Raw genomic sequence first — 13,638 nt, forward strand, 5'->3', positions numbered from 1 at the left:
CGGAGAAAATAAAAAATATTATTTTGTTATTTTTGTTTGAGAGATAGAAAATATTGGATTAAAAAAATACCTTCTAGTAATGGTAAATGGGCAGGGGAGTTGCTTATTTTTTTCTTTCTAAATTATATCTTACAAGATAAAAAGTAATAAATACTTTTTATATTAAAATCTTTATTTTGAATAAATAAGTTCATACGATCGTCAAATAAGCTATAAATTAATTAATACAAATAGCTTGTTAAATACGCTCAGATAAACTATTTTTCAACGAGTATATAAAATTAAATAACAATAAAATTTCCCTTTTTCGAAGATAAAACTGATATATTTAATTTATGAGTCAAATATACTAATACTCTATCTTATCCATCTGGAATAATAATAATAAAAATAATAGTAATGCTTCATAACTTGAGAATCATAAACATAAACACTTTGCTTGGATGTAAGAAGAAACAAGGACAAAAGAAATAAAATAGAAAGAAAAAAGATAAATAGAAATTGTATATTATTTGAATAGGTAATTAAAAATAGGCAAAGTAAATATAATTATTCTTTATTTGTTTACATAAGTAGAAAACGAATATAAAAAAGTCAATGATAAGGTAGATGTGATAAATGGCTTGGCTCTTTCTTATTATAATTGATTTTGATGGTATCAGATAACTTCGCTTAGCTGTCCAAATATTTATACTCCATTTCAAAATGATTTTCTACTTCCATCTTGTACAAACCTTTTCTTCTATGACGAATAGCATTATAAAGTTAAGGAAAACCAAAACTCTAGATTGCAAATGGGAGTTAGCATGCTCAACTTGCATTTGCTCTCAAGCAGAGTAATTAATCGGTGCAATCAAGAACATCTTTAGGCTTGTAAATTCGAAATGTGGCTGACTCTTCCAAACCTTGGTGTCATTTAACAAGTCATGCAAACCAACAAGATGGAAATGGAGAGTGAAAACACATTCTGGTTGTCAACTACCTTGATGGGTCCAGTTCATAGATGAGATATAAATGGACACTGAATATGCTACTGTGGGAAATGGGAGAAAAATGTGGAGCGAGAGTTCGTCTTGTTAAGATAGGGTCTGAAAACAGAACATATATAGCATATTCCATAGTTCTCCCATGATATTGGGAATGAAATTTTTTTAGGAGTTTCACACTTTCACGTATAGAAAAATTAAAATTAATTACAAAGTAATCTCTATAATTGAAAAGAAAAATCTATCACTAGAAATTAAGGCCAAAATATAACAAAGGAAACACAATTTTGTATCACTAAATTTGATTGTTAATTCATTAATTTTTAATGGAGTAATTACTACGTGATACAGTTGAACTCTATTAATTATTTTTGTAATTAAATTCACTAAATTTGATTGTTAATTCATTAATTTTTAATGGAGTAATTACTACGTGATACAGTTGAACTCTATTAATTATTTTTGTAATTAAATTAAAAATTTAGCCACACATATCACATAAAAATCGTCTGGAACATAGATATATAAATGGCCACACAATAATTTATCTTATTTCGCTACTTTTGAAATGAAAAAAACATTATATTTCAAATCTATTGTAGTGACAAAATCACTTTACAAGCCTCGCATTTGTCAAAAGCAAGGGGAGTCATCTCTTGTTTGTATATTTTTACTCAAAAGATTAAAAGACTTGTTGAAAAATATTTCTTTATAATTTAAAATTTTAAGTTAATATATATATTTTTTATTAATTATGTTTTTTAAAAATAAAATGTTTTTAGAATTAGTTTATGTGAAAAACTAAAAGTATCGTACTACTCCTATTCTTGTATTTTAATAAGTTATCTTTTATTTGGGTAATATCCTTTGTGAACATTACGGGTCTTTAACTTTTAGAGTATGTTTGAATGTAGAAATTTAATAAGGTAATTCAATTTTTCAAAGAATTTTAATTATTTTTCAATTAAATAAGATGTTTGGATAAAAATTTGAAAAAAAATTGAAATTTGAGTATTTTGATAAGAGATTTTAATTAACTTAAATATTAGCATTTTAAATTCTTTCATTTTAGGAAAGAATTTGAAATTCTTTTGTGCACAGAAAACCTCCGCGCGACCTCGAACCCGCCTTCGAGTCATGGCTCTGCGACACCAGCTTCCTCAAAGTCCTCGACCACCGCACCTCCTCCTCCACCGTAGCCGCCTCCCTCGCTCCCTCCTCCGCCGCCTCCACCCTCTTCTCCCGCCTCTTGACCTTCCTTTCCCTCTTCACCCTCAACGCCTTCGCCAAGCTCGCTGCTGATGACTTCGCCGTCGACACGCCCTCTTGGTCCTGCTCCTTCTTTGCCTTCTCCGATTCCTACTCCTTCCCTTCCTCTCCCTCATAGACGCGATTGAGAGTTCAGGAAAACGTGAAACGCTACACCCGCAACTATTTGTTCATTATTTTCTTTGCCTGCACTCTGTACGCACTCGCTATTGCCTCTCTATTCTTTGTTAATTTGAAGGTTTTTTTTGTTGAATTCGAGAATCTATGCTGTGTTTTAGTCATATAAGGCTCTTGAATTTGGGAATTTTCATCGTCTTTGGATAAACGTCTATGTAAATATTTATTTTATAAATTTAATTTTAATTATATAAAAATAAATCTCATTCTTTTAGCGTTCGTCAATTTTTTTTCTGATTGTAATTCTATTGAAAAAAAGCTGTAACACACAAATTTATTTTCGAAAGATACCTTTGAACTTTAGCCTCCAAAGGAAAATAAAATAAAAGACCCTACACGAGCATATACTTTAAAAATGAAGAAATTTAACTTTCTTATCAAAATACAAAATTTTAAAAATGAAGAAATTTAATTTCATTATCCAAATACAAAATTTTAAAAATGAAAAAATCTAATTTTTTATCCAAACACAAAATTTTAGAAATGAAGGAATTTAAATTGAAGCATTTGAAATTCTCAGAATTTAAAATTCTTTAAAATTTTAAATTTCTTCATCCAAACACACTTTTAAAGAATTTGTTGTTCGATTTTTAGTTTTTGTTTTTTAAACATCTTGTTACTACATGTTAATGTTAGTGATTGATTGTTTTCTTTACAAAATTTTACTATTATTTAAAATACATGTAATTCCATGTCAAAAAGACAAACATGTGGAAATTCAGGACACACATACCAATAAAATATACATAACTCAAATAGTAAATATTTTGTCTATCTTTTCTTTACAAAATTTTACTATTATTTAAAATATGTTTTAAAGTATGGTGTTCTTTAATTTAGAAATCTTTCATTGCACGCAATGAAATCTTTCCAAAAAGAACACATTATAATTTAATATCAATACAATGAGACATTTTCTCTATAAGAATAAAGCATAACACACATCAACTTAGGCTTTTTTTTAAATTTTCCTTTGTTATTATATTTTTTTTATTAAGTATTATTATAAAAATTATTTGTGTATTGATTATATTTGAAATAATTCCACTGCTATGTTTATAATTTTAGTTTACTAATTATTTTTCTAACATGAAACTGTTATACAAATAAGTTGGGTGTGGCTAAGGAGAGCTTTTGAAGTGTTCCACATAGTTTTCATTTTGTTTTACCGGGTACAGCAGATATGCTAACTTGTTGCAATAAAGTAAAAAAAATAAAAAATCTTAATACCTTTAGAAATACGAATAAAATATCAGATGGATACTGCCTATACTCTCCTTATACAAATGGTTTCCTTTTTGAAGTTACCAAATACTCAAATATGTAGGTTGATTTGCAATCCCTATCACAAAAAATTAAAGAAAAACAAACCCACCACGGCGCTTCGAAAGAGGTGCGTTTGGGAGTTTTCGTTGAAGGTTTCCAAGGCAAGAAAAAATAGGAAAACACTTGGGTGGTTTGCACATCATAATGTTAGGCGGTGAATTCTGATCTGAGGAGGCATTGGAGTGAACACCACATTCGACACTTGAGCTTTGTTTATGCAGCAAATGGGAGGTGCAGGGAAGTAATTCCCATGGAAGGGTTTTTGACCTGGTTTACTAAAGCATTAAGATTCGTCCTTCTCTTTTGCATGTTGTTCACTCAATGTATTTCTTTTTTCTTCTCTCTGTTGGAAGCCCACGTTCAAAGCACGCTCCACTTACTTCCTTTTTTATATATTTTATTATTTTGGAAAATTTAGTTACGTCTGAATGTGATCCATTTTTCATCCACGTTCAACCCATATTTTTGCAAATATATTCAGTCTCACGTTCCGATAACAAAGTTAAGCTCTGTGATAGATAGACTCTTTAAATAGGATAGGATGTTCTCAGTATCACCAAACTCACTTCTTTATTTAGACTGGAAGAACAAAATTATCTTTCAGGTTCGTGTCTGCGCCGCTTCGCGTTCAATTTGCAATGGTTGAAGATATGCTTGTAATATTTTTAATTTTTTAATTTCCGCTGTTTAATCTGAATATGCCATTTAAATTGATTTGCATGTTTAGATATATTTTTACACTCTCAACTTTGTTAACTTTCAATTGATTGTTTAAAGTTGTTGATTGGTTGGGAAATTAACTTTCAATTAATTTTTATTTCTCTCGTGTTTTGAATTGAACGGAGACTGTCGGTGTATGTAAACTAATTTTACTGTAGCAATTTCAAGGATCGGTAAATTAATTTAATTTTAAAAAATGAAAATTATTTGAGCTAGCTTTGTTTTTGCAGTATGAATGGTAACCCTTGGCAACGAGTTTATTGGTTCAATTCTGTAATTTAGTTTGTCTTAGGTTGGGTGAAACCTGGTGTGCAATCTGCTCGTGTTTAACGGGTGGTTATAGAATCTCTACATATTTGAGCATTTGGTAAGGAAAGTATATACAGTATCCGTCCAATATTTTATTCATATTTCTAAAGGTATTAAGATTTTCTATTTTCATTTTATTTTATTACAACATATTAAACAGGTTAACTTACCTACGGGATACACAAAATTACCACTATGTGCTCCACCGTAGCCACGTCCAAATAAGTTATTATAAACATAAACATGCATCGATAAACTAAGTCGGATAATTTATTTTAGTCCGAAACATCACGTTGAAGACTATGTTTTTGCATATTACCTCATTTAATGTTAATCGTATGGAGTCAACCAACTATTTACGAAATTATAAATAACAATCACATAAAATATCTGTACAGACAACTATCTCAACCCACAAGTCGTAAATAGTTTGACATTTGGATAATTAATGAAATTTTGGGATTCAATTTCTAGTTTTCACTTGCAACTCGAGGTAATTTTACTTCAATAGACCAAATCGATAATGAAAGAAATTAATTGGATATCAAATGAAACGAGTCACGCATCTATTGTCAACAAAAAATTTATCGTCAAATTAATTGGTTCTTATATTGTCCAACGAGTTCTTATAAATTCATCAAATATAAAAAGTGTGTTAAGTGAAAATATACCCACCCAACCCCCAGTATGTTATTTCACGTTTAAAAACCTTCCTATATAATATAGGAAAAGTTTCCTTATTGCTTAAGCATGAAAATAAACACGGCTTAATATCAGCGATAAAAAGAATTAATGGAAGGACAGATGAAAAACTTTCGAATACTAATACGAAACCATAATTTTATGAGGATAAAACTAAGCAAAATGTTTTATGGTGTGCGGTATACATATTTTTAGTTGTATGAGCGGAAAGACGAGAGAAAAAAAAAATAGATATACATTGTATAATAATAATTGTGACGATGACAGAAGAGAAAAAAATATAAGAAAATAATAAAGTAAAAATGTGATAAAAAGAGCAAATAGATTTGTAGTAATATCAAGAAAATTTAAATACAGAGGGATCACGGAACTGATAGCCGAAACTGATGGTACATAGAAAGAACTACACATCGTTTCTGTGCACCCCAATTCAAAAAAAAAAAGCATAGGTGGTGCACAAAAGTTAAAAGTGTTGAACAAACAAAAGAAAACACACCTTTTTTTATTTTGGAAAAAGAAAAAAAACGAAAGCATATTCAGCAGGCACCCCGAATCAGCAAATTACCCTCGCCGATCCTTTTTATTTACACATAATAATAATTACCAGTAGTAACGTGACCCAACAAACTTAGCATCATATTCATGCACCATCGATCACGCAACGAGGAGAGAAAGAGAAGTAGGTTTAACAGCATCACCGGAGGCGCAGAAGTCGCCGGAGATTGTTGGTTGCTCCGTCATCAACGCCACCAGCGGCGGTTTCGGCGTTGCAACCGAGTTTGGATCTCAAAGAGAACTTTGGCAGCGGCAAACTACTGGGTGGCGGAGCCAGATTGAAAACCGCCCCCGAAACGACGTCGTGGTGGTTGTTTCCCATCCCTAGCACCACTTTGGGAAGGTCTTTGGGATCAGGTCCCCAGCGGTTATCAGATTGTGTCACCGATCTCTTCTTCGCTTCCTCTCGCTTCGTTGGTTTCGATTTCTTAGGTGTCAGAGACATGTCTCTGCTCCTGTTTTTGTTTTTATTAACAACAACAACAAGGCCTTGTCCGCTACCATAAGTTGGCGAAACAACGTGGGGCAGAGGAAGCAGAGGTGGTTGTTGAGCACAGTGATGAGTGAAGAGTGAAGAAGCTGAGAGCGGGTGAGAGTAGGAGAAGGACATGGCGCGTGAAGGAGGATTCAAGAGACCTGCATACGTGTCAAAATTCTCAGACCGGTTATTAGCACAAATGAAATTACCTCGTCCGTTTTTCTTCGGGGTTTTCATTCTGATGTTCTTGTTAGGAGCAAACGGTTGTTTTTGTGCCGTCGCGTGAGGCGTCAAAACAGCTTCCATTCAGATTTAACGGATCACGTAAAATGAAACTGGATTTGGATTAAACAGTTAACCAAAAACAGGCGATGATCTTCTTCAAAACAAACGGATCAAGTAGCCTGTGAATTAGTTTAATTAGAATAATATATATATATATATATTACAGGGGAAAAATAATAGTACTAGATGGAGAAAGAACCAACACTTGATCTCATAAAATTAGATCAGAAGAACAAGCTTCTATGTATATCATAAAATAAAATATAACATATGGACACAACAGAACAAGAAGAAGTTTTTTGATTGAGGGGACCCTGATTTTAGAGGAGATGGGTCTAAGCCTCTAAGGGTTTTCTAAGACTATCCACATTCGTACGCCTTTAATATATATGGCAAGGATCGCAAGATGGAATGCTCCACGGCTTTTTTTTTTTTTTTTTGAAGTAATGCGATATCTGCAATTATTTTAATGATTATGTCAGGATTTCTCCTAAATTACTGACAACCGTTGCGGTCGGCAACCTTAGACGAATACCGTTGAATGGTGTAGGGCGGCAACCGCCGGGGCGATGAGAACCGTTGGATTTTGTCTTTGTAAATAGCCGTTGGGAGGAAAGTGACGTTGCTTAGTTCATCGGGTTCCTTGAAATTGGTCTGAGTCAGACAAGATAGGAAAAATCCTAGCCATACACGTCGTCAATGTGGTGGGGCCCAGACTTTTGATATTTGTCTATTGCCCCGTGACCTCATGTCCGGGAATAGTTCTGTGCTTCCTTTTTTTTTTTTTTTAAAAAAAAACTGCTTTGGAATCTGGGTTATCTTTTTCGCATTTTTTATTAAAAGATATTCTTTTATATAAAGACAAATTTATATAATAAAAAATAAATTTAAATATGCTGACAAATCTGTCATACAATCCTATAAAGTATAAACTGTCACATGATAAAACCACTAATTTTTATAACAACTATTTTAATAATATTTTTTAATTAATTAATTAAAATAGTACTTTTTTTACGATAACAATATATAAGAATTAAATACACAAAAATATAACGGAATATAAAATAATTCTAAATCCAAAATGAAAAACCTTATAAATATATAAAACTGATACAATATTTTTATAATAAGACTAGTAAAAAAAAATACTCTTTGCCTGAACTTTTGAAGTTACTTATATATTAATTTGGTGTAATTTGTTTTTTAGAAATGTAACTACACTAGGAAGTTAAAATAAATGTAAGTTTATAATAGTTGAGGATAAAAATAATCACAAGAAATATAACGTTATACGTGATTATTCCCTTTATAATAATTATAGTGAAAATTAAAAGAAATGTTATAATAATTTATAATAATTGAAGATAAAAGTAATTAGAAGAAATATAACATCAAATAAGATTACTCTCTTTATAGATTATAAAAAATAATAATTTAATTTAAATGTTTTGTTAAAGAGTATAAATTTTACCATTTATACTATTAATTAAATACAACTTATTGTACGTAAAACTATCATTTTGATCTTAAGTCCTCGGTTAGCCCACTATATTGGTCCTGAGATTTTTTTTATCCACCTAATGAGGTTAAAATGCTTTCAACGTACCCACGTAGTTTCACTTAGGACATGTTTGATTAACATTTTAAAAAATATCTTTTGTTGTTCAACAACGTACTTTGAGAGTAAGTTTCATTTGGTAACATGTTTAGTTATCTTCAAAAATATGTGTTTGCGTATTAAAATTTTGTTTGAAAATTCAATTTTGTAAAAGTAAGTTTTTAATTGCCTTTATAAACTTACATTTAAATTATTAATTTTAGTCCAAACACGTATATAATAAGGATGACAATCGAGACTTAAAGAATGTTAGTTTACAAGGTATAACTATTTTAAAATTATTTTCTCTCAATTGTCCATAAAAATTATTTTTAACTCGGACATCTTTAGAGTATCTTTAACTCTTTTAAACTATAAGTACATAACTATTATATTCTCTATATATAGATACACATAACTTCTTTTTATATATATATATATATATATATATATATATATATATATAAAGTTTTAATGATCCAACCAATACATAAAATTTATTATTAAATAAATTAAGTCTATATTTTTAAAAATTTAAAAAATATTTCATACTTCAATAAATAAATTAAATTATCACAATTTTTTTAAGATATAAGTAAATATTGGCTATAAGATTATCTAACTACAACCTTCATCTAAGAGTAATTTTTAAATTATTACTTGTGATAAAAAATGTTATTCTCGAAAGTAAAAATTTGTTTTCTTAATTAACATATAAAAGTAGATAGCATAAGAAATTAAGGGACTATATTTTAAAAAAATGAAATAGTTTCTGGTTGTTGAAAATTTAAAAAATATTTGATAAGAGTAATTTTTGAAAATTATTTTCAATATGAATATTATTTTCTAGTTTTAACAAAAAAAAAAAAAAATCAGAACATCGTATCGCTAAATTATTTTAATCTCTTACTTTTAGTTTTCTATTACTCATTTTCATTCTTAGAGCTTCACATCTTTTCCATAGTTCTACTTTCTAAAAATTGGTTTTAAAAATTATTTTATAAAATAATTTAAAACTGAAACATAATCAAACAGATTCTAAATATTGATAAATTCTACAATGCCTTTAAATTTTAGCAGGTCCCGAATACCTTCATGGATCACCTGATATTAAGCATGCGTTATGCACTATTCTAAACTAGTAATTTTGCTTTTACTTTTCAATACGCCCATGTTAAATGATTATTTATATAGTAGGGCCTCTACAAGAAAATATCATAATTCTCATAAACTTAATTTATTTTCTTTTACAAGTACACCTTTCAGTCTCTTGCTTAATTAAGGGTACAATTACAGAAATCGCAAATCCCTTTTCATTATGTCTGTTTTGTGTCCTGGGGGGTGGAAGGCTCACGAAAGCAACACAAAAATAAAAGATTAGGTGACACTGCCTTCCAACAAAGCCTCTACAAGAGGCATTACACCTCTCTTTTTTTTAGTTCCATTTCCATCCCCGCATATCCAAAACACCCCTGTAAATATCTATTTGACATATTTCATCTTTTTTTTTTCTTTTCTTATCACAATTATATATATATATATATATATATATATATATATATATTGTTATATTTATCATTTATCTCTTTGTCTTTTTCTTTTAATTATTGCATGTATCATTTTATTTTTCAATCATATTTTAAGATATTTTTACAAATTTTAATCTAATTAAAAAAAAATTAATCACTCTTAAAATTCATCGTCTCCTCAAACTCAAAAATAAAACATATTACTCTATCTAAAATGATAATAAAGCAACCGTGAGTATTCATAACACTTTTTTATTTATTTTAAATTAAGAATGATACATTATAAATGACATTATGGGCCAAAAATAAAGCGTTAAAGAGGTCAATTACCCAACATAAGAAACTTGAGAAATTACGAAGTCAAAACCTCCCAAGTCATTTAGAATATAAACGATTATTTGATATTATTGGGGTGTAGGAAGAAACATCCGATGACACCAAGGCCCAAAGAAAGCCCAAACCAGTACAAGCCTGTAAAATCTCACTCTGCAAAAATTATACATTTTAATTTGAAATATAGGTTTAGATGAACGGAAAATTTATTAGCCCGTATATCAAGTTGAACTAGAAGTGGCAAAACGGACTGAGTTTGTCCAAACTTGTCTGATGGAATGTAAGACTTGGACTTTAAATTTTGAGCTCAAATTAAATAGGTTTTTTTAGTCCAATTCAATCATGGTCTAATGCAGGTTTAGTCTATTAAAACCCATTAAAAGACTTAATAAATCAGACTTTTAAAGGATATGAATTGAATTTGGGCTTTTTTTACTTGTTATAGTTAGCAATCCGCTTCAGTTTAGTCTGCATTGTATTGAATAGTTTGTTTTGCCACCTCTTATTTGAACTATCTCATTAAGGTATATTAAGCTTTGAGTTTACATTTTTATTTTGTTTTTTTTACGTGTGAGTTTATGTTTGATTTTCTTCCTAAGTTTTATAAAAAAAACTTCATAAGTTGATTCAATGCCAGTTGCGAGTTGTACAATACGATTTTGAAAAGAAATAAACAAAAATTCGCAAGACACCTAAATTGGTTGACAAGTTAATGCAATGTGAGTCGGGTTATTTCTTTTTTCAAATATTTAAACGCGGTCCCCCTATGTTTACAACACTGAAACATGAGTTGTACTAATATTTTTTCTGGCAAGTAGGTTGCAAAATTGATTGTATAATCCGTTCTTGTTTTTTTATGCCTGTGAGTGAAATACAAGGAGACAAGGTAGTGCTTCTTTAATTAATTAGTGAAAGAGAGAGACATTAAGAAAAGGCACAAATTTTGTCTCATAAAGCTTCGTTTGTGGGGAGGATTCATGCTGAGGCTGAATACAGTTCTCTTTTGTGGACGTGGTCATGTTAACGCACGTCAAAATAACTTGTTCTGAATTTTGAATGATTACACTGCACTTCCATTATAGTTGTAACTTCTTTTTTTCTTTTAATAAAACTTAAATTTTAAATGTTTTAGATGTGTTTGTTAGAGTTTTAAAAAATAATCATTTGAAAAACCACATTTCTGATTAGTTAAAAAAAATATTTTGGGCAAGCTCTCAAAATCCTGAAATTATAATTACCTTTTAATATATATATATATATATATATATATATATATATATATATATATATATATAATTTAACTAAATAAAAAATATACTTTTTATGAAATCTCTAAAATATAATATTTTTATACATTCTTTGAAAATAAACTAAACAAACGGACCCTAACATTCTATACAATAACTATAGTGTACATTTAGAAATAGGTTGGGAAGGCTGTGAACGGACATTCGTTAATGGATTTCTTCCCTTGCTTCTCCGAACGACGGTAGAGTCATGGGTCTAGAGAGGGACAGCAAGGAGTCCTAATGCCCCCTCCTCTCTTGTTACTTATTATGTATATGTATTTTTAAGTTAGTTAGCTTAAAATTAATTTTCTATGGTGTAAAATAATAGTTATTAAGGTTAGATAGTGTAAAATCATGAGAAATTAGTTGTGTCTAGTGTTATTATGATAATAGTTAATGTTATAATTAGTGTACAATTAATTGTGTGTTTCTTAAAATTATTATCATTTAAAATCAAAATTTATTTAAATTTTATGTGTAAAAATAGTAAATATTTTTAAAATTGTTTTTTTATTAAAAGTTACATATTTAAAAAGTTACGAAGGAAGAAATAAAAATCCAACCCTTCTTCCTCTAATAGATTTCTGAATCCGTCCTAACTGCATCTATACACTCTACTAAAAAACTAAGCAAATTGGTTATGTTTGCATAAAGCATTTTAAACTTAAAATGTTATTCATATAATTGCTTTTCCTCCTTAAATTTGTGTGAATTGGCTGAAGAAAGCAAGATGCGATGCATGGAATCCATGACAGAGACATCAAGGGGACGTTTCCTTTTCAGCTTAGACAATGTCTATATATCCTTTGTTTTCTGCTTCTCTTCGAAAACTCGTTCATATTAACATAATCCTTCAAATAAAAGCCGCACAAGAGACAAATGAACCAAGACATACTAAAAGGGATAGTTGTTGGACATATTTGTGCAATGCGTCCTTCTATGGTCTTTTTATGCCCTTACAATTAATTAATAAAAGGGTAATCACAACATACTTAGCCCCTCTTTGTACCTTCAACAAGATAATTTTTTATTTTTTTGTCATTTTATAGACGCATTTATTTCTCATTTTCTTTATAAAAAAATCTTACAATGGACCAGTTTGTTTAAAATTTTAAAATAAGTGTTTTTTTAAAGAAATGTCATTTTAATAAGTAAATAGGATTTTTTTAAAAAATAAACAGAAAAATATTTTTTTAAGCATAAATAATTTAGACAAACACTGTGAAAACAAGAAGTTGACTTAGTTGGTATGCAATAGCAGAGGAAAAAAATAATTTTTAAAAATTAAACAATAAAATATGGTGAAATCCTTAAATTAAATTTTGAGAAGCAAAATAATTAAGGAGTTTTTGGTCAAGAAAATTCGGTGTTGAGTACTGACATACACCGATTGGGATGGATAATAACGGCCGAGATAAAATGTGCAATTAAAAAAATATAAAAATATTATTTTGCTTGGAAGGTATCTATTTCCTACTAGTGTAAGAATTGTCATACTTATTCTCTATACCAAAATATTCAACAAAATTCATGAATATGATTATTGAATTTAATTTTTTCAATAATTAGACCAAGTGCAAAAAATTGTATATAATTTTAAATTTCTTTAATATTTCAATTTTATCAACAATTTCATTATAATATATAATATATTTTTTAAAATGAAAATAATTCTCAACTGTAAAATTACATGATTTAATCGTAATACATTAATAATCTAACTTTTTTTATATTATCAACCAATCGTAGATTAAAATATTGCATTTTTTTTTACTCAAATAAGCGCGACTTAGTCCAGGTTTAATTATTTCGATCAAATACTCAAATTGAATTATGAAATGTAGAAAATATTTTTTGAACATTACACTAGTTTAGTTATACGAATAATAGAATAGTTAATCAAATTTTCACTAATTTCGACCAATCAAAATGACTTGATCGTCATCAATAATTTACTTATAAGATGTATAGTTATAATTTATGATTAAATTGGCTAGATTAATTATTTGTCAGTGTAAAATTCTTTACACTAACAATATATATCATTCTGGATGATTTAGGTTATGATCTTGTGATCTTG

The 13,638-nt window shown here is 29.0% G+C and overlaps 1 protein-coding gene and 1 pseudogene across 1 annotated transcript; one reads left to right on the forward strand and one right to left on the reverse strand.

The window, feature by feature from the left end:
- The first annotated feature begins 1,014 nt into the window (after positions 1–1,014).
- LOC100779562 (PRA1 family protein H-like) lies at positions 1,015–2,573 on the forward strand (annotated as a pseudogene).
- Positions 2,574–5,797: 3,224 nt separating this feature from the next.
- Positions 5,798–7,167, reverse strand: LOC100817868 (uncharacterized). Its single transcript, XM_006577901.3, has 2 exons — positions 7,011–7,167; positions 5,798–6,926 (listed from the first exon to the last, which is right to left on the reverse strand). Exon 2 carries the CDS (start codon positions 6,826–6,828, stop codon positions 6,184–6,186), a length of 645 nt encoding a protein of 214 aa, XP_006577964.1. The 5' UTR covers positions 6,829–6,926; positions 7,011–7,167; the 3' UTR covers positions 5,798–6,183.
- Positions 7,168–13,638: the final 6,471 nt, after the last annotated feature.

Source organism: Glycine max, chromosome 4 (assembly GCF_000004515.6).
Source record: "Glycine max cultivar Williams 82 chromosome 4, Glycine_max_v4.0, whole genome shotgun sequence".
Taxonomy (NCBI): Eukaryota; Viridiplantae; Streptophyta; class Magnoliopsida; order Fabales; family Fabaceae; genus Glycine; species Glycine max.